The sequence below is a fragment of the Ischnura elegans genome, chromosome 12, assembly GCF_921293095.1.
Source record: "Ischnura elegans chromosome 12, ioIscEleg1.1, whole genome shotgun sequence".
Classification (NCBI taxonomy): Eukaryota; Metazoa; Arthropoda; class Insecta; order Odonata; family Coenagrionidae; genus Ischnura; species Ischnura elegans.
The window spans coordinates 17,561,207-17,586,351 of record NC_060257.1 but is presented as its reverse complement, the minus strand read 5'-3'; the positions used below and the strand labels follow the sequence as shown (position 1 = coordinate 17,586,351).

The following is a 25,145-nucleotide window of genomic DNA, read 5'->3' as shown; positions in this document are numbered from 1 at the left end:
ATTTTTTAGACTGATTTGCTGATATCATGTTCATGGAAGATTCTGTAGAAATTTCTGTGCGAGTACAATCCCTATGCGAGGAAAATGGCCTAAGTTCCCTCAAGCTCGAAGACTGGTTGTATTTATGTAAATTAACTTAATTTTTTACTCGGTGGATTTCCCTAAAAATTCACTATTGATTGTTGTTTTACCGTAGGAATATTAATTTTAGAATCACATTAATGCATGTTAAGTAAAGTCAAAAATCAGATTATTACTCACAAATTTTCAAAGTTTTATGAAGGAGAAGGCAAAAAAGACGAATGTTTTTTTGATTGTTTTATTCTAATGTTTTTTGAATGTTAATTCCGTATTTATTTTTATTCATACCTCTTGTGGCAGAGCAGTCTTCAAAAATTGAATTGGTTCTTTAAAAAAAATTGGTATGAAGCTGAAATTTGATGCCAAAATAAGTTTTTCGTCCAAAATTTCCGGTTTTTTAATCATGAAAAATGAAAACTTACTCATTAACACATTGTTTACATGAGACACCACGTCATCAACCGTTGGTACCGTTGTAGCTAGTTCGGTGCTGGTTGTTGTCGCGGCTACGGAGTCTGCTACAATGCAGAAGACTAGCAGGGCTATCGACCAGAATCCAACAGGCCATGCTTCTCTTCTGGGTAATTGAAGGTTGGCCATAGTCTGGTTGATTTTTCAGAGCTGCATAAAGAGAAAAAAGTAATGTTCATTAGAAATCTAAATGAAAGTGGAAATGCAATCGGTTATGTTTGCAATTAGGAATGCAACAAATGTTTAGGCCTTCGAAATAGAATCGGATTGATTTCAGCATTAAACAATTTATTGAAATTACTATTAATATTTAAGCCAATTTCATTGGATAAGCCGTTTATTATAATTGAATATTTGTTTTTCAATACGAGTTTTATGAAATGGATCATGAATTGATTATTTTTAGAGGCACAGAGTGATTTTCAATGCTTTTATTTGGATGTAATTAAGTAAATTATTGTCAAAAACATCTTGAAAATACATTTTATTTGCAAGAACTTTAAATTTACATTTTTTTCGAAACCGTAAATTTCTCACTCCGTAGAAATTTAGAAACACCCGGTTTAATTGATTTAGATGTAATATATATGGATAACTCTAAAATGCAAGGTTTTAAATACATATTAAGACTTTATTAAGGATGAATAGAGAGCAGATAGCTTAGGAACAAATTAAGTACACATCAAATTGTTTGCTGTGGCATATAGTGGGCCTAAATCACATTTTTAAACTGTTGTGTAAAATTATTTCATGCATTAATTCTCAGTATTTTGAATTTTTCCTCGAAGATAAAAACGAGCGGAAACGATTTACTTATAATGTGAAAGGCTGAATAGGGCTGAATAGTCTCAAAAATTTTAGTTTCTTCTAGTACACTCATATTTTTAATTCTTAAGAAATTCCTTCTTAATGTAGCAGGATGAAATACCTCCGTTGTTTACGGAAAACGCTTCCTATCACCACAAAGACCAGCGTCTGCTCTTTCTTTCTCATAATAGTTTGTCAAATAGACTGCTTCATTGTGCTGGATTTTTGGAGATATATCATCATTGAAGTAGTTTCACCTTGTTGTAGTAAGAAATAATACTAATCAAAGTATAGATAAGTCTATTTCGTTACTTTATTATATTATTTTAAAAAACCCCTACCATACTTAAATAATTTTCTCGACTTTAGTGCTTAGTCGAAGAAAGGAGGTGTGATTTTATGATTGTTGCCACATCAGGTTCATAAAAAAACCATATTGGTTATCTAGTGGCTTACCGTTTTTAAATATTTTGCCTTGCTGTAAAATTGTGGTTGGATTATTTATTCTGGATTATAATATAATGTTATTGGCAAAAAATTGTTTGCTCCTAAATTTAAGGAAATTTAAAAGGAAATATTTATTATCTTGTTTCGCGTATTCTAATTTCGTGTCTTGATTTTATCGGTGCATAACTTAAACCATTGAAATGATCTTTAGGCCTTATTTTTTTAATGATGTGGAACTGACACTCCCAAGTACTTTATTAAACCTTATTTTCACGGTACGAAGGAAAACCTCTTAATGATTTCGTACTGAAATATTAATGCTACAATTCGAAAATATCTTACAAATGAAATGTTTGGTTGTATTTTTGGAATTGTCCAAGTTGACTCGCGCCACCTCTTGGCGGTGCCAATAAACTTTCGGTTCTAGTTTGTCGTTTGTTTTTACTCCATTGACGGGAGTGAATTTGAGTCTCCGTGAGTCTTCCTCTGAACGCAGTGCAGAATGCATCGAAACGCCAGAGTCAAAATGGAGTCAACGAAGGCTACCTGCGGCATGGGCCCTCGTTTGGTGAGTGCCATACGCCCGCGAGCGAACTTCGTGTCTTGGCTCAATGCAGTTTTCGTAGTAGTTAATTCCATACTTCAAAATCATTGCCGTCCACTTGAAACTTACAACCTAGGCAATCCAAAAACTCTTTCACCTCATCAAGCTTTTGTTTTCATAGTTAAAAATTTGTCCTGCTTCCACTCTTTTGATGCATGCTAATATTTTAGTCTACCTTAGTTGATTTTCAGCTTTTATCAGGTCATTGACCTTTGCATATCTAAGTCTTCTTCAAATCATTTTCCGTCTCGACAATTATGACAATGTCGTCAGAAAATCGCAGCATAACGAAATTAACTTAAATGAAATTTACAACTGGGGAATTCCAGTTTCTTCACCATTCCAGTGTATATCTATGCATGTTGAGATCTGATTTTCAACCATAACTTCTTCCACAGTCATAACTTCCCCTCCTCGAATTTCCGTGGAGGGGAATGGCGCCACGATAGCTTAACTGGATAAAGCACTCGAAATGAAATCGGGGGATCCGGGTGCGAATCCCTATCAAGGCGAATTGTATTTATGACGCCTCGGTAGCTTTATTGGCTAAAGCGCTCGAATGGAAATCCGAATGTTGATACGGGTTCGAGTTCCAGTTGAGGCAAATTGAATTTATGACGCCACGGTAACTTAATTGGCTAAAGTACTCGAACGGAAATCGGGGATCTCGTTCGAATACCCGTCAAGGCGAATGCTTTTTACGATGCCTCGGTAGGTTAACTAACTAAAGCACTCGACCGGAAATCAGGAGTTCGAGGTTCGAATCCCAGTCGAGTTGAATGATATTTTTCCCTGTGGAACATTTTGTGCATTTCGGGTGACTCCGTAAAAGTTATCACCGTGGCTGGTCCCGGTGTTCTTAATTGGTGATCATGACTTGTTGGTTCACTCTCACTTTCTCTGCGTACTTTCGCTGCTCTCGCATTGTTTATTTCTATTCCTTGAGGCGCCAACTTTTTCCGTAAGAAGCCAAACCACTCGACGTTGTCCCGGATCCGACCTCCCGGGGAATCCCCGCCACTTCGGCCCCGCTGCGTCCATTCTTCCCGTTCCGTGATGATGATACACGCCCGCCCGTGCTCTTCAGTTCCGCCTCCTCGCCCCTCCCCGCACTTTCTCTTTCTGTATCCTGCGTCTCCGGGCAAGCCTGCCTTTTCGGCGTTCCCAGACTTCTTTCTCCCCCGCATGAATGGGAAATGTTTCACTCGAGAAAGAATTGAAATAATCCCGAAGGGCACTAGTCCATGGGCGTACCCAGAATCAAAACTGGGGAGAGGGGGGGGGGGGGGCAAAACTGGCTATAGTCGTTCAAGTTGTAACTTTTTTGCACGGAAAAGGTTAATGAGACCATTTTTTAAGGAAATCATGACAGCAATTTATTAGTTTTTATATTTATTTGCTTGAAAAAAATAATGATTTTTATTTTAGTTCCATGTCTTATACTAATACATTTTTTCTTCAAAAGGAAAATTTGTTTAGCTTTTGTTTTGAACTAAATTTAATTTCGCTTCTAGGGGGGGGGGGGGGGGCAGTTTCCCCTCCCTGCCCCACGCTGGGTACGTCCATGCGCAAATTCACGTGGCTTGAATTTGGGATGAACACTGAAGTTTTCTCAGGTTGCCAGTCGGGTTAGAGCGTCCATTTTCTCCGAAGTTTCGAGGCCCGACAAGTTCCTCTTTATCAGGATATCATGAAAGTGATCCGCCAGTACTGTTACACGTAGTATACAAGGGTGCAGAAAAATTGTGGCCCGAAATTTTAACCAGTGTAACCAATTAATTTAAATTTTAACAAGTGAAACGAAACTAACATGTTTCTTTTCGACCTGGAGCGAAACGAAAATACTAGGCCTAGGTTTAGTTTCGTTCCCGCACGAAATTAAAATCACCAAGGAGTTTAGTTTCAACCTTAGCATAGAAGTTTAGGACGAAGCTTTACTACCAGGAACGAGACTAAATTAATCAAAAATCCGCTGCTCATAGTTATGTTTCGATCCCAGGAGTTGAGTGGAGAGGGAAAAGAGGAAATAGTTTCGACCCATTACGTTTGGCATGCGTGTAGAGAGGTTAAATCATTGATTTTAAAAATCGAATGGCCAGTTTGTTTTCGCTGCTCTCCTGCTAGTGGTAAAAATATGAGTGCCCATGCATCTAATGGCGATAGGTCAAACCTCTACGTCATTCAACCATTCTTTCTACTCGGTGTGTGGGTCAAAGCCGTCGAAAATAAATTGTTTGAAGGTGAAGCACGCGGTCCCTCCTGTGCGAAACATTATCCGTGTTTCGTTTCATCCCAGAGTTTTAGTTAAGAATCGACCCGAAGTAGTTTTGACTCCGATTTCGTTTCGACCCTGAGTTTAGCTCCCCGCGTTCTAATCAATTTCGTTTCTACATTTCGCTGCCGGACCGAAACTATTGAAATTTGACTGGTTTTGACTTCCGTTTCGTTTCACTAGCCATCCTTGATTTTAATCCTGGATAGCTGATGCGAAAAGGAACCAGAACTACCAACGATGCTTAGCAGTGGCGTAACTACCGGGGGGAATGAGGGGATAGACCCCCCAAAGCCTCAGAAAATAGAAAAAATATTTAACATTATTGTCTAGTTTTAACGTATAATAACTGCATTTGCTTAAAGTGCAATATTTAGTGCCAAAATGATGTAAAATGTATTCCAGGCATGTCATTTTTCAAAATTTTTACCAGATTTTGCCTGGGGCAGGGGGAGGAGAAGGGGAGGAGTCACCACCCCTGGCCATCCCATCCTCCGTAAGGCATATTACGAGTGACGCCACTGATGTTTAGCCCGCATCATCAAGAAAACGCACCATCTTAAACCACAGAAACTTCGAGACAAGTGCTCCCATTGCCCGCGAGTTTTCGCTGTTGCCGGATGCTCTGGACAATTCATGACTTAAAATGCTTTGCCTGCGGGAGATAGCGATGTAGTATCCAAGGCATCAGGGAAACTTGCGGCCAATCGAAGCGCTTGTCTCAAAGCTTACGTTTTCGATCTAAACATCATTGATAATTTTGGATTCTACTAGCATCAGCTAGCCAGGGTTAAAATTTCGTGACACAAATTTTCTTCGCCCTGTATATACCCAATCAAATCATTCGTGGAAGTTGGTCGAGTGTAGTGATCGGACGTATAATATCGTATCAGGCTCGATTTTCTGGAAGTTCGATGTATCCATGATAAAATTACACCAATGCTTATTTCCACACCTTCAATACAAAACTCAACTACCGACCATGGTTTCAACACATTGTGAAACATGGTTTCAACATATACCTTGGAAATGACAAAATGTGTTGAAACCGTGGTCGGTTGTTGAGTTTTGTATTACAACTGTGGAAATCACCATTTGTGTTATTTTATCATGGATGTAGTGATCGGTGCTATTTCAGAGTTTGAAATTGCTGCGGTTTATAATCAATTTAGCATCAGAGTCATCCTGTAATACCGTTTAGACCGATATTTTAAATTTTCAGTGGTCAATTAATGCTTAAATTTAAATTTTCTTTAGTGCACTATCCTTTCTTCCATAGTTAGATGTCTCTCGTATTCACTATGTACATTAATCGGATCTTAGATCAGAGAGGTTCTACGTAAAATATTCCTTTTTTTCTGATGCAGTGCAATGGACGGATAAGCTTTTGAAACGAAGCACCTACCTTGCGTGCTCATACTGAAAATAGGAACTGGAAATTTCTCACGAGGAGAAAATATTCTCTGCGAGATAGTGTGTATTTTTTTAGAGAGATTAATTTGGGGAATTTAACGTTTAAATAAAATAATTAAACAAGGAAAATAGAGAGAGCTCATAGCTGATTTAATATTCCAACTTAGAGAGTAAGATATGAGATGGTGGTGGATTATTGTGGACAGAAAAAACACAAATTCTGAAGGTATTTCCACGCATTTAATTGCTCTTTTACACCAGGGAAATAAATTAGTAATGTTATTTTGAAGGGGTCAGGAAGGAAATGAATACCGTTAAGTCCCTTGATAATTTCAAAGTGTGCTCAAACCTGTTAGGCAGCAAATAAATAAGAGAAATATTGCTTTTTTTTTAATATCTAAGGGTTATTGAATTTCACTTAGTTATGGCCATTTTTTTTCAAATATGAGCTCACTAAACAAAATTAGAGAAATGTTGATAATTTTTTATATCTAAGGATTATTGAATTTTACTCAGGTATGGCCAAATTTTTTCAAGTATGAGCTAAAAAGAAAGTCGGTGAGGTGTAATGAATACCTATGGAATCTCTATTTAGCGGTTCTCAACCAACCTTCGAACGGATATATAGTAGAGGCGGGAACTAGAAATATTCGAAGAATTTTGAGCGTGGCGTCGAAGCGGGTCCACTAATGTAATCCTGTTACGCAATCTGTGGAAGTGGGTGGATTAGGTAGGTGACTGCTCTTGTATTTACATTTGGGGATTCCCCACCCGTTGCGCAACCGCCGATGTTCCTTGATCCCAATCCCAAAGTTTGGCTGACTCATAAGGCGGCGTGAGAGAGAGTGACTGACGAGATCTTGCAACTTGGGGGGGGGGGAGTCACAATTTCCACCCATGTCGTCCCGGATGGAAAGCAGCCTTCTCCTCATGTGTACGCTGCGGCTTTCCCTGTCCGGAACTGTGAGCACACCCCTAATTGCTGAGGCACTTCAGGGGTCAGAAGTCCGAGTTCCTATCGCTCGTAATCGATCACACCTTTTTAAATTCCGATTCATTTCCTTTGGCGGCTAATTCAAAGGTTAGTTAAGAAAAAAGTGAAAGTGCGGCTCATCGTCTGACTAAAGCAAATTACCTCACTTAGGTTGGGTCTTTATATTTTTCACAATCTACCCATAGTGATTTCAATCACATTCTAGGGAACTTGCCGATAATTTTGCCATTTTTTCATGTACTGCTTTAGGTAGTGTGCCTTACCAGCGTTGAATATGTGAACAGTTGTTGTTTGTGCAGTTTTTGTTGGTTTTATTGTTGCAAACACCCAAATTAAAGGCACCAAAAGGTTAAGCTCTCAGAGAAAAGAAACGCTGTATTTTTAATTTGAATCGTTAATCGTCTTATCAAATTTTCCTGGGGTTACTAAGAATTTCTACTGCCCGGTAAGGTGATGCAACGAAATGATCCATGGATTTTACTACTCATAGAAAAATCTTTCGATTTTGTTGGTAAAACAAGGTATGGTTTCGCTAGTAGCGGGCCCTGTCGTTCTCATAGCGGCACGGGTATTCCCTATCTTACCCTTCCATTCCTATCCTCTCCTGGAGGCGTCGACGAGCTTCTATCACGGCGGCGCCTCGCTATTTTTCCCTTCCATTCCACTCCACCCTCCCCGGGTGTATAATTAGTTGAAGTACTGCTTCCCGGTCCATTTTTCTTGCTCGGTAAGGTCATGGCGGAATTCATCATGCCCTCCAATTTCGTTTTTCAAATCGTATTCCCTTCCTCCTTCTCCCCGCTTATCTAACATTCTACCCTCTACCATTGCTTTTAATATTCGCTCTACGGGCTCTACTCGTTCTATCCAAACTCTCTGTCGTCTCTACATCTCAAACGTAACAAATAAAAACTTTAATACACTTATTTTTCGATAGAATAGAGCTAAAATATCCCACTTGTGTCATTGTTGTGGATGCCGCATTGAAGTATGTGAAAATGCTAAGTTTTAAGTTAGCTATCATGCATTGAAGATATCAGATCCGACGTACTATCGGTAGGTTTGGGGAATGAGGATGACTATTTGCTTAAGGACATAAAAATAGATCATTTTCCGCAGTGAATGTTTTCGTACACGCACCCTTGCATTGTGATAGTATAATTCTTTTTACTGGTCATTTTTTCCCTTATGTCATTCATAAAAATCCAAAAGCCCAACCCAAGCCAAAAAAATGAAATTTTTTTGTCAGGGATTTTGTTCGGAAATTTCTTTGCATCATCTTGTTACAAAATTGATCTTGGAATCGGCCCCATATGGATATGGTATATTATAAATTAAGGTTTTCGAAATATGTGGTTGACCGGCGGTTAACTTTGTCTCGGCGCAAGGCTAGAAATTTTTGGTGTATCACGGTCATGATATATGGTTAAAATCAATAGGCGACGTGTTTTCTTGGCGGAATAGTGAGGTAATATCAATAAACACGTTGTTTTATCCCACAAACATATTTAAGACACCACGTTTCGGTTTCTTTGAGACTATTTTGCGTACAATGAGACAGTTGAAAAAATGGTTTTAAAAGAACTCCTTAAATTGGAACACATGAAGGGGAGAGGATTGATATAAAGGTTGATGGTTGATGACTTGTGAGTAATTTGGGAATAATCAAGTGGTATTGTCAGGATCAAGGACAATGGGGTTGGAGGTGGGCGTACCGGCACACAAAATCAAAGATAAGAGATGGGATTCAGTTTTAGGTAATTCAAAACACTTTTTCCAGCATATTCTGATATAATTACGAAGCTTTCCAAATAGCTCAACTTTGCTCCCTAGTCACACGCTTGCAAAAGCTTCAGGGGAAAAGTATAATGAATATCTTTCTCGTATTAAATTATTGGAAAACACTGATTTTTTGTAATCGGCAACTCTGGATTTTTAATTTTAAAGCGCATTTAGCATCTTTAAGTGTCATTATTATCATTGGAGAGGTAGTAAGTTGAATGTATGCTTTGAATAGGTAGTGTAAAGGATGCATTATGGTTAACTTGGACAATGGTACACGTGAAGGTTGCGATGTAGAAAGTATGCTTAGTGAATGGAGAAGGTTTGAAGGTGGCATATTTGTGTATTCTCATGAGAAAATACTCTTAGTAACATCAATATCCAGACAATTCTGCCTTTAATGATCGACAGTTGGACACCTGTTGGCATTTATTGAGCCCTAGGGGTGTGCAGCCGGTGATGTTAACTTGCATTCGCTTTACCATACATCCTACTTTATTCTTGAGACTTTCTCCTCAGCGAAACAGGTGGAATGGATAGTTAAAGCAGTCATTTATCTGACCGTTTCCGTCCCTTTTGAAAGTAATGGGGTTAAGGAACTCGCCAGTCATCGTGACAAGAGATCGTAGTATTTCTGGGAATCCAACGTTAATTCCCAGCATATATCACATCTGGTCATTTTTCCCTTCCGTGAGACTCGCTCCTGTAACGTAGTCGCTAAATTGATAGGTATCATTAGAGATGCTTGAAAATCGCAAATGCGATAAATGCGACATAGATGCGATGTGCGCAAATAAATGCGATGACTGGACTTTAATGATATTTTTATGCAAATTTGACTTTTCGACGCGAAAATCCTTACATTTTGTGCCGAGCGCAGTTTAAATGCGCCGCCGACACTCACCGCTTAAAGCATGTGAGCGACTGGCCAGCTGCTAGGTGGCTGGGACTCTACGTGGCCGCGAGTTACAAGTGGGCGCGGGCAAGCTGCACCTCCGCCACTATACGTCTTATTCCTTAATTTATTATTGTTCTACGACATAATTATTTAAAATATTCTGTATTTTGTCATATAACTATGTTTCACTACATTTTATCGTCATCTACCTTATTATGAAAATAAAAAAATAGACGCTACAAAATGCGATAAACTGTTATTGAAAGTGCGATAAAATAAAAATGAAAGTGCGATTTTACGTATCTCTTGGTATCATTGTATACGGATCATGTGACTGGCCTTAAAAAGTTTCTTCCTTCATCTTTTCATGCTACTTGGTTGGATTTCGGTCAGTTTTTTGTGATATCTTGCTGTTTTCACGTAAAAATCTTTCTCAAAGCGAGCGGAACATTTTATATTCCGTCAGTCCATTTTCTGGAGATTTTGTTTCCTTTGGTACTTTGCTGTGGAGTCTCATGCTACTGGAGTTTTCATTTTACTTACGGGAGACTTAAAAATGTCGTCCATTGTCTGTTTTCCATTGAAACTATAAGTTTGAGATATTTGAACCAGTGCAGACACCAAAAAGTGTGGTTGTTATCTATGCTAAATATTTTGTCCTGTCCTCCACAAATTTTCAGTCTTGTAATCCCTTTTTTGTTCTCTATGTTTTGATTTTGGCTTACTTATATCAATTACTTCTTGAATATACTTTTACTATATTCATTCCTTTGGTATATTTAGCATTTTAATGCTTAAATTTGTTATGAGTAATGACTTAATATGAAAGGAAATGAAGTATGCCTTTATTTTAATTTTGATGAAGAATTCAATTTAATTTTGCTTCTAATTACATTAAAGATTAGACACTACATTTGCTGCGTTGCTAATTTCAAGCGTAATGAACATAGGAATAAAAATGTTCCCTACATCTTATGGGCTTTTTGAGTTATAAAACTTTCTGTGAATGCTTTATGATTTAGCCAAGCTCGGTAATAGCTGTATTTTTATGTTGTAGTGTATTGGGGATTTTTACGCAGTTAAATCGTCAACGTGATTCCAGCGAGAATTTTGGATCCTTATCTTTCTAGAGCATGAGCTATATCAAGCAGAACGGACTAGTTGGGACGTTGGAAGACCTCGATTCAGTTTTTGGGGCAAAAAATGAGTGATCTGCTTACCATTCCTCTTTCAGGCGTCATTTCCAATTCCTCTAGCAACAGCTCTAGTGCTCCCATTGTTCAAGCATCTTATTATTCTTATTTTAAGCTAATTTCAATCAACCTATGTTACTCTTAAGATAAAACGGACGGATACGGTGAGAAACAAGGAGCTGTACCAAAGAATAAGAGGAGAAAGGAAATGGTGGAGGACGATACGCCATAGAAGAACCTGGTTAACAAGTCATGTCATAAGACATAGCAATTACGTTAGATTATAATTATTTTTTAAAAGCGTTCCATTGGTTAAATCATTTAAGAAATACTCTGGCAGTCTCACCTCCCTTCATGGAATTCCCTCTAAAATTCACAGTAAGACCTCCCTATCATTCTATCCAAAAATCCAATTCTCTTCCTTCCCCTCCCTCGTTTACCAAACAATCTACCCTCTGACTCTGTTTTCAACATTCCCTCCCCGCTCAGAACTCCCTCGATCCATACCTTCTGTCTCTTCGTATCTCATCGAAAAGCTGCCTTTCCTCACCCACCATATCCAGCACTTCGTTGTCCCTCCTCCTTCGGTCCACTTCACCTTCTCCATTTTTCTCCACAGCTACATCTCGAAGGCCTCCAGTCTTCTCTCGTCCTCCTTCCAACGTGTCCACGTTTCCGCACCGTAAAGCTCTTCACTCCAGATCTGACTATTCCGTAGCCTTTTCTCAAAACTATTTCATAGCGATCCTCTCAAAAGCTCCTTCCTTTTAATGAACGCCTCCTATGCTAACGCCTCCTCTTACTAATGTCCTTACTGCTGAATGCGTTTTCTTTTAGAGTGCTGTTCAAATAGTTGAACTTCGCTACTTGTTCAAGTCTTTACTCGGGGAAGGTTTTTGAATTATAATGGAGGGAAAATATGAAAGATTTGTCAACCGCGGAAGACCGGGAGATATACAGTTAGGAGAGGTTTAAAAACATGCCTGGAGGGACTAGGAAAGTGTAAGAACTAGTTCGGGAAATGATGAGCTACTTAATACAAATCTCAAGAACGTGTACTACCAATGCATTTTTTATATTGCGTTTTCATCAAACCAAAATTATTTCATTTTTTATTTGTTGTTGTTTTAAAATAGCTACCCCTATAGGTTTGCTTTAGAAAAAGAAGTTCGGTCTAATTTTGTTGAGGTCTATTTTCAATACTACTCAGAGCCTTGTGGTTTTTCGGAGGAAATTGGTGAAAGCATGCCCTAAACTCCTCTCATAAATTCCTGCATTCAATCTACTTTTAGAAATTTGTAGGAAAGTGACATCTGCCGTGGATTCCAATTGATGGTAGAAAGCGAATTTTTCAGTGCCTTACTTCGGTCTATTCCGGCGCGCCTTATGCTGCGGCGTTAAAAATCGCTTATAATGAATTAATATCGGCGTTCGTCATGAAATATGAAAATTTATCCGTAGCAAGAGTGGTAACTCCAAAACTTGTTGTGTAAGCTTTTGCTGTACTTTTTCCATTCCCTGAAAATATTATGGCACGAAACTGTGAGACATATATTACAGATATTCGTTATTTTATTTATTTTATACATATAGCTATAAGTATGCCTTGTGGTAACAAGAAAATAAGAAATTGAATGAAAAGCCAAGCTACCTAAGAGCCAAGTAATGGAACAGAAAATACACCTAGTAGTTAGAAAAATACACCAATACGAATACGCTCCCTAATGAACCATAGCGACATTAACCAGGAATCGGGGAACACTTACTCTTACAATTTTTCATATTTTAGGGGAAGGTCTTAAACACTTCGTCAGGTCATTCCACCCTTTTATTCTTCTATGCTGGAAGAATTACTTCAAAATGTCCGTTTTCTTCTTCTTGAACTTATGAATTTGTGATCGTTCCTTCCTATGTAGCAGGGAGAGTCTCAGGGAGTTTTAGACCCATTTCCTTCCAAACCCGCTCTTTCATTAACGCTTTGTAGACCTACTTTTAGCTCTCCTTAATTTTAATGGTTTTCATCCCGTAAACCCTAGCGTATCTGCTACAATGTCTCCCCTTTTATGTCATCTAGAGGATGCAAGTAACCCGACGCGCCAGACCCCCCACCTATTCCCCTTCCTGATTTGGATTTAATTTTTAAGCTTGGCATAAAGCCTTTCATCCTCTCCAATCTATCACCCAACTATGTTTTTCTCCTTCTCCCTCATCGACACAGTGTACTTCCCCCTTCCGGGATTTTCAGCTTACCCTTGACTTTAAATTTCCGATCCATCCGTATCCTATCTCCTCCTCGTCTTCCTTCTTTCCAGCATGTATTATATTTTCTCAATTTAAACAATTCTAAACATTACATCAGTCACAACGTGGAATTTTTGGGGTTTTGATCGGGGATGGAAACAGAAACTAAACGAAATTCAAAACCAGTAAAATTTCAATAGTTTTGTTCCCAGTAGCGAAATGTAGAAACGAAACGAAATAGATTTAAACCCGGGGAACTAACGAAATCGGAGTCAAAACTACTTCGGGTCAAAACTAAACTAAAACTCTGGGACGAAACGAAAGGCATATAATGTTTCGCATCGGAGGGACCACGTGCTTCACCTTCGAACCGTTTGGTTTCGACCCACACACCACGTACGAAGAATGGTTGAATGAAGTAGAGGTTCGGCCTATCTCCATTAGATGTATCGGGCACTCATATTTTTACCACTAACAGGAGAACGGTGAACACAAACTGGCCATTCGATTTTTTAGCTCATTTGTTAACCTCTTTATACATACGTCAAGCGTAATGGGTGGAAACTATTCCCTCTTATCCCCATCCACTCAACTTTTGTGATGGAAACTTAACTGTTTAATTATGGAGTTTTGATTAATTTAGTTTCATTCCCAGGAGTAAAATTTCGTCCCAGGTCGAAACCAAGCTCCCAGGCGATTTTAATTTCGTGCGGGAGCGAAACTAAATCCAGGCCTCGTATTTTCGTTTACCTTCGGGTCGAAAAGAAACATTTTCGTTTTGTGTTACTTTGCCATTCCTGGTTTTAATCCGGTAACATCGTGGAACTGCACGGAAGCACATGGGACAAAAACGGGCAAGGGCTGGCCAAAAAAATTACGTCAAATCTTGGAAAAATTTGATGACTTTAGATCGGTGAGCATGATGTTGCGAGCCATTGGGAATAACATTTTTTATTGACATTTTAATAGTACTAAGGCTCAAATTTGGGAAAATGTCGCGACGTTTTTTTTTAATTTGACGAATTACTTCTGGCATTATCTTAAGAACGCATTATATCGTTGAAGATGATGACTTCCAACCTCACGAAAAAGTCTCTCTGCTTTGTTTTCGCCTGTTATTTTTCTGGTAATCAAGGGAAAGACATTATTTTCCTTCGAAATCAAAATTGCAAGATTTTATAAACAACTATAAATATTTGTAAGATATGTAGTGTTACTACTTTGCAATTTTCACATAAAAATTTATTTCACCGGAGTCAACATGTTTTACTGCACTGATAGTATTGATAATGCTGCAGAGCAGTGTAACATGCTGACTCAGGTGAAATAAAGTATCACTTCACATCTTATAATATAATCTTACTTCATATGGATCTCTATAAAATATCTGCTTTCTTCATTCAATTTAAGAAGCATTTACGATTGTGATTGTTATAAGTGATCGGTGAACGACTTCGGAATGCAATTTTATTTCCATTCGCATTACATTGAAAGTAGGATGTTGTGTTGAGTTTTTTTTTACCGCGTTTTTATGAATCCACTATTGTATGCTTGCCTCTTTATTCGTCCGGGAAAAATATTGCTACTCAAATTTAACCCCATTTCCCGGTTTGATATCGACTCTAAATTTTAACAACGAATCAGAACCAAATAAAAATGCATCATTACACTATTCTCAGGTCTCCAGAGGCAAGGCGATTCGCAATTTTTGATAGTTAACACTTGCGGTAATCGCTCATCTCAATTATGAGTTTTAATTGTAAGCATGCATATTGTTTTTACGGTGCAGCGGATATAGCGTTGTAATACGATTCAGAAGGTGCCAGGTTCGAAACCTGGCACACCTTTTCCTAATATTTTTAAATGTTTTTTTTTTAAATGTCAATTAGGCTTTGCGCGTCTTCCATTGTTTAGGGATTTGCTATCTCCTCCTTTTTATATATTAGTAGTTTTTGTTTGCTTTATAGGCGTCACTTTTATAGAATAAAATGGAGAAATAAGTATTATAAAAATAAAAAAAAGATCATCTAAAACCTGAGTTTTGTAGTAACTAAAATGAAGATACTATTGCAATAAATTAAAGGTTTAGTTGGAAAACCCAAGAGTTACTCGAACTAAATTGGAAATAAACTATCCTCCCTTGGCCGAAGGTCCCATGCTCAAGTTGAAAGAGATAAAATAATACATGCTCAAAACTAAAAAACGAGATGCGCATCAATTTCAACCTCATGCCTCAAATTCTTTCTCTGTAATTATTCATCGCAATACTTATATTATAAGTAGTCTTTTATCTATAAAACGTAAGCGTAGGTCCTCGGGCCAAGGCTAGGTGGTTTCTTTCTTCTTTTTTGTTCAAATAAAAACGTGGATATTTAACTTGAAAAGTGGGTTTTCGTAGCGGGATTCATTTGTATCGGAGGCTTTTGGGAGCAGTTGCGTGTAACGCTTTGTCTAGCCTTGTGAAACACTACAAAGTGTAATACACGGCTGCTCCCGAAAGCATCCGATACAAACGTAGGGTTTTAAGTTAACTTTTTATATATTCTAATATTATGCGTATATTAGTTTTAAGTGTTCCACCGATTAAGGTAGGTTTCCATAAAGTACTTAGGAAGCGTTCTGGTAGCCTCCCCTTCCTTCATGTACTTGCCTCTTCAATTCACAATATGACCTACTCTCTTTCATTCATCTAAACATCCTATTCTCTTCCTTCCTATCCCACGTTTACCCAAACATTCTCTAATACCCTCTAACATTGTTTTCAACATCCCCTCCCCGCTAAGTACTCGCTCCATCCATACCTTCTGTCTTCTTCGTTTCTCACCTAGCAGCCTCTCTTCACCCACCATGTCCAGCACTTCGTCATTCAAAATAAACTCATGTTATCTTCGAAATACTCCGCAAGCCGCAAAATAGGTGCATGGACACCTGAAGTTTTACTTAAGGGGAATAAAAAAAAGTGATTTGATTGCCTAAGGTCCATTTAGCGTTCATTCCTTGGCTTATAAAATTTGACCCAAGCTCTTAAAAAATAACCTTTAATTATAATTTAATAAAAAAATCATGGTTTTGTAAACAACGCTTTAGGTATGTAGTCAGAAAGTGATTTTGTATTGTAAAAAGCGAGTATGAACCAAAGGAGTCTACATTTCATGAAATAAAAAATCGCTAGTAACATATTAAGCTCCTTTAAAAGATGCTCAAAGACACACTAGTGGGGACATGTAAAAAGCGAGTAGCTTATATGTAGATTGCATGAAATGAAAAATCGCTAGTATCATATTAAGCACCTTTAAAAGATGCTCAAAGACGCACTAGTGGGGGACATGTAGGGGTATTATAATGTCTCGCCCGCGTTTCGCCGTCCCCTCGCTCTCACTGGCCGAGTGAGTGCTGCCCCCCCTGGTGTTGGCCCCCTTGCACTGCCTCTGATTTCTCCCTTTCTCCTCCGGCCGCTGTGGTCGGTCGCGGGCGCCCCTCAATGCCCCCCCCCATGACTGCTCGCCTCCCTCGCACTATAACCGCCTTTCCAAAGTGCTCCTCCTCGCTTGGGCCCCGAAGTGCACGAGAGAGAGAGCTTTCTATTTTCACTCCCCACCTCTCACTTTGCTTTCGTTCGCGCCTTCTCTCGCGATTCTCCGTGTTGAGAGGTGGAAAAATTAAGAGGAAGCCTATATCCCTTTCGATGCGTCGTTGTTCGTCCTTTATTCATCAACAGCACTATGTTTTATGGGTGTTTAGTACAATATTGGCAAAACCCGGTAGACATAACTGAGTTAATTTCCTTACCTCGTTGCATACGTCTAATATCGAAATAATTTAAAATTAAATTGAAAAACCTTCATCAGCAACTGATCAATGATCGCTTTGATGTCAATTCTCCTATCGGCTTGTCTTTTCACATTGACGTAATTATTCTCTTTCACATCCTTATTTACCTGTCCGCTGTTGTATATATTTTATTCGAGGTATTAATTTTCTGTTCTTGCGATCCATTTAACCTTGGCCGTTGTTCTAAGACGTAGCTCTTCTATCAGCTAATCTTTTCACCCCAAAGTATTCAGTCTCTTTCATTTCCTTCTCTACCTGTTTCATATATTTCATTCGAGGTCTTCCTTTTCCGTTCTCTCCATATATTTGTGCCTCGAAGATTGTCTTCATCAGGCCACCAATCATTCTTCTGTGGCACCATATTTTGAAGGCCTTAGAATAATATGTACATTTCAACTCAAAAAGTAAACGCTGCGTGTAATAACAAACTTATGAGGCACTGTATAAGAAGAGTACATGACACGCGCCGATAGGCAATCAGCCACCTAGATAGGCGTGTGGCAGCAGGTGTAAAGATCCCAGCCGCTAAGTTGTATTAGAATTCTTCAAAATTTATGTTAGCACTGTGTAAGATTTGGCTGGCTGTGTTCGACTCAGCATATATTAAAGACCTTCACAGCTTATACCCTTGATTTCTCCGATGCTGTTATTTCCCATGCCTCGCTTCCGCAAAGAAGCATACTACAGATGTATGTCCTGATAAACTGATTCTTTACTTGTTATGTTTAAATTTCCCGCAGTAAGTAGATCTTTCTTTTGGCGGAATGTTCTCCTCACCCGGGCTATTCTGCTGATAATTTCTTTCTTGCTTCTCCCATCGCTAGTTATCCTGCTTCCCAAATAACACAATTCATCTAACTCTACTAGTTTTTGATATCATATTTTAATATTATTCGTTGAAAATTTACGTTATCATCTCGATAACTTCAGGGTACATGCAGTGGACGCTTTTCAACGTTTACTTGTATCTCAAGTATTAAAAGTTTCATACGAGAAACTACTGAGGGATAAATATCAAATTTGAGATATCGGAAAATATTCAGTATTCAATATACTCTATGCATGCTCTCCGAAATTCAAGGTGTTTTCATGCATTTTAAACATTTTTTCGCAAAAACAGACCGCTCGAGCCGGAGTTATGCATCATCTCAACTGACATGAATGAGGGAAAGGATTTTTTTTGGCGACATACTAATATGAAGCGTTTTTTCGTTATAATATACTTGAGTGACGTACTTAATTTTTAATTGTATTCACTGATTCACTAAACGATTTTCGTCAAACTTCCTCTTACCATTCAAGTTGGTGATTCCGTTGCATTGGGCCACAAATTCACACAAAAATGATTTTTTTTCATGCAAATACTACGTAGAGAAACCCATGCATCCAGCATGACCTAGTGTTTCGCATTCTTTGAATTGATCTCCTTTTTGTCGATTGTCAACTTGCCTTCCTTCTTCAGCCTGTCTTTTATGATTTGAAATAAATTGAGACACGCATATTTTCATCTTAAATCGTATATAAAGCCGTATATCAGCCTTCTTTTATTTTACGCTAACTCTATTTTATGTATACTGTCTCAGCTTTCATTGAAGTGACATCTGGGGTAAAAATTTCTCAATTTAAAATTTCAGTTTCATAGTTCAGTTTTTCGTTCGGTACTTGATTTCAATCTCTATCCCTGTCGTCTTTAAGGATGGATTTTCTGATGAAGTTGCCAGCACATTATAGTTTACCTTAGCGTTATCTCTCAATTTCTACTCCCGTCAGTGATAAAAACATTGCCGTTTCTCACTTTAAAAAATAATGTTACTGTACACAAAGGGAAAGGGTCCACACTGCTTAAGGAAAGAGATTAGATTTCCTCTAACGAGTAAATTTTTCTCCCAAAATCCCTTCGTGAAAATGTTGCTATACTTTAAGCACCCGACTGGCATGTTTGCGTGTTATATCATATCCCGTAATCTCGTTTTTATCCCTCCTTCAAAGTCAGTGAAATGTCTCCTTTGTCATTCACTTTCAATAATTTTTTCCGAATCCCTTCGATCATACCTAGTCGTTTCTTACTCCGCACTATTCTGTTTTCAAATCCATCCCGTATTCTCTTTCCTTCGTTCTCGGCTTTAAAATCCAGCACCTCAATAACTGTCATCCTTCTATCACTAATAATATGTCGTCAATATTAGTTGGACTGAATTACATTTCCTCTCTACTCCAAAAGCAGAAGATACCGAATATATTATAACATTGATATACGCCATGTCTCATTTGCAGTTTGTATGATCGTATGATGTAATGAATATTATTATTAAGATATTCTTCCGATTAAGGTAGGTTCCCATGGAGTACTGGAGCAGAATTCTGGGAGCCTCTCCTTCGTAATCGTGCTTCCCTCTTCAATTCACAGTGAGGCCTGCCCTCTTTTCACTCATTTACCCAACATTCTAACCTCTAACACTGTTTTCAACATCCCTTCCCCGCCAAGCACTCTCTCCATTCATACCTTCTGTCTCCTCAGTATCTCATATAGAATGCGAATCATACTATGCATACATTTTTTAAGTAATGAAATATTTGATACTTTTCATTTGCCAGTGAAATGCGTTGTTTCGCACGGATCTGCTTAATGAAATTTTCCAGGCAGAAAAATAAATTTTGTGGCTTTTAATCCATTATCACGCGCTTTCATAGCGATCAAGGTTGAGAATGTTTATGTACGGTGTGTGTGCAAGTGTGTGTAGGTTGTACCCGATGGGGTGAACCCATCTGCCCGCTTGAAGGGGGCGTGGCATATTTATTTTGATTATCAGCCAGTTCTGCCCCGAAAACTTCTCTTTGAGCTGTGTTTTTGCTATGATAAACATGTTGTTAGAATTAATGATAATGTGTGCTTGCCCCTCGTAGCAGAACAGAGAATCTATTCTCACAAATCTAGTAGCATAGAGCAATTATTTCATACTTTCATGCGAATTTTTATGCCTGAGTTTTCTCTTTTAATAATATCTCACTTACTAGAGCATTAATACTGTCCAGAAAGACTACCATTGCTCTGCATCTTATGACTGAATCCATTTAGGAGTTAAAAAATATTCAACCTACAAACTTGAGGCGAGGGTGGTAATTGGAATCACGCGTTGAAATCTCTCGGGATGTTTTTTCATCACCACGTATTATCCGTCACCTATACGTATTCTAGTGAATTATGCCTGTATTTTTAAAGGAGAGGTTGATCGCATTGTTTCATTTATATTATAGTCCTTTTATTACATTTTTTTGATTTGCCATGATAAGCATAATGCGAAATTTTATCCAAATAATTTTGTGTTTTAAAGATGATATATCTATTTATTAGTGAAACTGATGCCCCCTTATACAGTTTGCCGGGATACATATTCGTTCGGTGATTTAAAACCTTTACTGTTGAAATTAATATTCTTTCATTAATAATGCCTATTACGGATGATACATTTGATCAAATACACATGAGGATAAAATCATTAATGCCAAGAAAAAGTTCTGATACGCTTCTCACAATACCTTTCGGTTAAGATATACCGGAATTAATTGTTTTAACTGAGTGCTCACCACACAATTTCAAGGGTTTGTGGTTCAAATTTACATTTTCCTTATGAATTAAAGGCTAGATTCCGATTAAAATATGTTTTTTTAAACTGTGGGAATGCAATCAATTACAAAGTACATACTAACAGAAAAAATTATTTCTAAGAGTGACACAAAAATTCAATTCCGCTATTCCATTGAAAACAGTAATTGTATTATTTCTCAATGTAAAAAATTAATTAAAAGATATATTGAGGAAAGCAAATGAAATAAGAAAGGTGTATCGTGTCCTCGTCGAGCTGAATGATTTTTCCTTAGAGAAAAGGGGTTTTTATTGTCATTTACGTGCCACCAAATGGAATATTCTAGTCCTCGGCTGGATCATCCCCTTTGTGTTGCCAGTGACAGTAGTCGGTTTAAGTGGATAGCGACCCGGAAATGTAAACGTGGGAAGAGAATTGTCCCTCTCCCGCTTGAAGAAATCCTCAGAATGCTTGAAAAATTCCCAGCCAAGAGAGAATCTTCACTGAAAGAATTGCCCTTTTGAAAGTGAAATCCTATCTATTTTCGGCTTTGGAATAGGTGAGTTTAGATGAGTTCTTCTTCTGTAACCCTATAAACCCTCTGCATTCCCGTTATATCATTCTCGAAAGCTGCTTTTTTTCTTTTTTGACTAAAGAGTATCGTTCCCATTATTTTCGCTATTCACCCACTGCTCATATTTAATGATATCACGTTCAAAATAATTTGATTGGGCTAAGAGGTACTTTATAAACGTGTAAACATTAAAATTGCATAATTTTCTCATTTATTTTATGCTGCACTGCGAATTCCCGTGCTCAGGGTACCTGGTGATGGTTACATATTCCCTGAGTATGTCGTTTATTCAATCGTTATTCATTCATTTCCTTAATTTCCGTATAACTTGCAACTATATTTATTTTAATTGCACCCTGTTTTCCTATAAGTAATAAACGAAACAGGGATTTTGAAATTACATCACTCCTGAACGTGATGTTGCTTTTTGTATATTCATCGAGCCTCATTTTATCCGTCTTCCTTTTTGATGGACGAATGTCAACGGAATTTACATTTAATTCATAAATAACATAAAAAACTAGCGTTCCTCGTGGCAGAATTACAAAAGTTTTAACAGAAAATGACACTCTCGGGTGATAATTAACCATCATCAGGTATCCTTAACATGCGATTTAGTAGTGTAACAAATAATGAATGAGAAAATTATCCAATTGTAATGTATGACATTGATAAAGTTCCTCTAAGCTAACTCAAATTACTTTTGATCTGACATCACTGTAGCAGGCAACTTGCTACGATTTTGGAACATCGTTCTCACAGCATAGATTGAAAATTAATCCATTCTGTAAATATTAGATATCTGTTCATTTGCTCTCTATGGATGTTAATGGCTGTATCAATTATCTCAGAGGAGATATGTGGACATGCTGATTGAGCTTTAGGTGACTGAGCTCTGGGTCCGGGTTTCATATCATAGCGAAAAAATTCCGGCACCCTCGAGCAAAAAAGGCCGTCGTGTTGGGAGGAGCCCAAGAGAAAAACCGTGCTCCAAATTAACGAAATTCTCCTGCTTGTGTAAAATCCTGGGGCGCTCTCTACCCTCTCTCATCCAAACTCACCTTCTATTTGAAGGATTGATTGTTTGAATTGGTCAATGAAGTTATGAAGTATAGTTCTCCAGTATATATTCAAATATATGATTTATATATTCAAATCAAAATTTCGATTGAGCAGGAGGCTTATGCGCTAGAGTAGAAATAAAGAAAACGGTAAAAAATAAGCATTCCGAACTCCAGGAATATAATGAAGAGCAAATTACTACCTCAGTAAATGTTAATGAAATTGGCGTTGATTCTACATTTTATATTTAGTTTTGGAAATCTGCGGTCGTCCTATGCGGAATTTAGTTGGCTTCCCTCTGAATGCGTTAAATTCACTCGCCTTTGGCTTAATTTGGTGTGAACTCTCGCCTCTACCATCAAAATCGCCCTCTATCTTTGTCGTTGCGTGATGAACCAACCAGTGGGCAGGCAATTTTCCACAAATAGATTTATAACGTAAACGGATTAAATTCGTTCCGTGTCATCGTCGTTAGTTGACCTGACTACGAAACGAAATATACTGATTGAGATTGTGTTATCAAACGTTTTGTGGAGAATCTCCAGGCAGTAGGTTAATATGTTAGACTTATTCACGACATATAACCTGCAAATACTGTTAATTGTTTGCGGCTCAAGTTGTGGAACCACCAGCGATTGGAAATTCACTTTGTACACTGAAAACACAAAATTTTCCATGTCGATCGTACATACCGGACTGGGGTTAATAGAATAGAAATCCGTGTTGGTGTTATTCCTTCGGTAACTTCTCCGTCGGCTGCCTCCGAGCTTCGTTTCGAGTGCGTGGCTGGGTGGTCTCTGGTCAGTTCGAGTCCGCTTCGCTGGCCGCTTGCCCTCGCAAGATTTCGTCTTGAGCTGCTATCCCTGCTCCCACGTGCCGGGAGATCTCTGCCGATGGACCAGCGAGAGCTGCCTGCCAAGTGGAACGGCCGGCCTTTGGGTTAGCACTGAGATCCTCGTGTCGGGACACAGTCCATCTGTCGGCGGCTCGTCTCTCTCTTTCTACTTCGCTCTCTTCCCGTCAGCTCCCTCCCCTCCCTACCCATTCCACCTCCCCCCCCTACATCCACTTTCTCCTCGGTCCCTCAATCGGCAGTGTGTGTGTGCGTCTTCCCCAAAGCTCTCTCTTTCTTTCTACATCAACCTGTTTGTCTCCTCACCTCTTTCAATAATAATATCTTTCCCTCTCCTTCTATGCGATCCTATTCCGCGGGATCTTTATGATGAGACAGGCTGAATCATTGGGATTGTGACTGTGCGGGGAAAAGCAGGGAGGTGCGCTCAAGGTCGAAGTGACAAATGGAACGGTTTCAGGCATAATTTGGTGGTAATATAGCACCTAAGCGTATGCTTACCATCTGTTCATTGTGACGAAAAATTAAAATATTAAGGGCATGGGTTTGTGGTAATCAAAGACTGGATGGGCCGATTCGTAGTAGCGCACATACCTAAGTTAACATTATATAAACGCTATTTTCTTTACATGGGACCAAATTTATTTCATTTACTGCCCGCTAGAATAAAAAAATAAATCCTCAAATGTAATATTAAGACTTGCCAAATACTGGCTTTTCTCGCAAGAAAAAATTGAAAATTTATTTTGATGTTATTTATTTAAAACACTCATATATCATTTACTGCATTATTATTTTTTTATTGGCATACATTTTGTTATTTGATGGTGGCTCAATTCTGGTCCTATGACCTTGGAGACCACCTAAAGCTCTTCTCTTTGTTATTTTTGTATTCAGATGTAAAAACAGATTGTAGGAGTAAATAAATTTTTACTATTAATCATTACTTTTACTATTTATAGAGTTGCAAAGATTAAATGCGGCCCAACAGTGGGAAATAATAAAAATGAATAAATTTAATTCATTAAACGAAAATGATTATGCTAGTCAATCCCCTATCTTTGATATAATCCCTTAACTGCTTCACTATCCCTCTCCCTCCCCCAAACATTTTTACCCTATGACATGACGCAATTCCGGAATTTTGTATTTTGTTCTGTATAGTGTAATCTTCCCTAACTATGTTTCTGTACTTTCTTCCTCCACTATTCCCCCCCTCCCGCCCTATTCTTCCCGATCCTTCCCTTACCAATACTTTTGGAAGATATTTATATCTGTCTATATTAGTAACTGATGATGAGCTGGAAACCAGTCAAAACACGTGTAATAGAGTTGTGAAATTGAAATTAAGTTCTTCCTGATTTAGAGGCCTTGATCTAAAGTTAGGTGAAAATAAAAATATAACCCTTACGGCTTTCGTTGGCCTAAGGGGTCTAATTCGTTGGAAAGGAATTGTTAGTTGGTGCTATACGTTTCCAGAAATTGTGATTGAATGTTGGGATTTTTCGAACAGCTCATGTGTACGGTGTGTATGTTAATAATTTTGGTTGAGCCATGCTGGGGAAGTAACCAATGTTAAATTGTATCGTAATTGCAACTTACAGCTCCGTAGAAAACATTGAAACATTTCGGTTTTGACTGTCGAGATTTTATCAGCATGTATGATTCGCAGATATTGAAAAATCCCATTTGTTCTATGGTGCAACTTCGATACACTTTTTATTGAAGAAGTAATACGCATTTTTCAGTCGAAAAATTGGCGTAGATCAGGTTTAAAAATTCTTGGTGAAATAACAATATGCAGTAAAAAGACATTTTTCACTTTTAAACCACTGTACCTTCAGTTTTCATTTAATAATACGGTTGCTCCTTATGCTATTTTTCCACGAAACTTGATCGTTTGATAAATTAAATCTGTGGCCCTTTCAAAATTATTTTTATAATTTAATTTGACATGATTCTTATTAAGTAGTCCGCCTATTTGGGAGACTGAGATATGGACCCTTACTCTACCATCGTGGCTTGTATTTTCAAGCAT

The 25,145-nt window shown here is 38.1% G+C and overlaps 1 protein-coding gene across 1 annotated transcript in view; it reads right to left on the bottom strand.

Moving 5' to 3' along the window:
• LOC124169682 (serine proteinase stubble-like) overlaps window positions 1–23,176 on the bottom strand; it is a 66,495-nt gene extending 43,319 nt beyond the window's left edge. The window contains exons 1-2 of the mRNA XM_046548353.1: window positions 22,947–23,176; window positions 504–702 (exon numbers count right to left, since the gene is read on the bottom strand). Of these exons, the coding sequence (XP_046404309.1) occupies window positions 504–681 (178 nt within the window). The 5' untranslated portion in view covers window positions 682–702; window positions 22,947–23,176. The remainder of the gene's footprint in view (window positions 1–503; window positions 703–22,946) is intronic.
• Window positions 23,177–25,145: the final 1,969 nt, after the last annotated feature.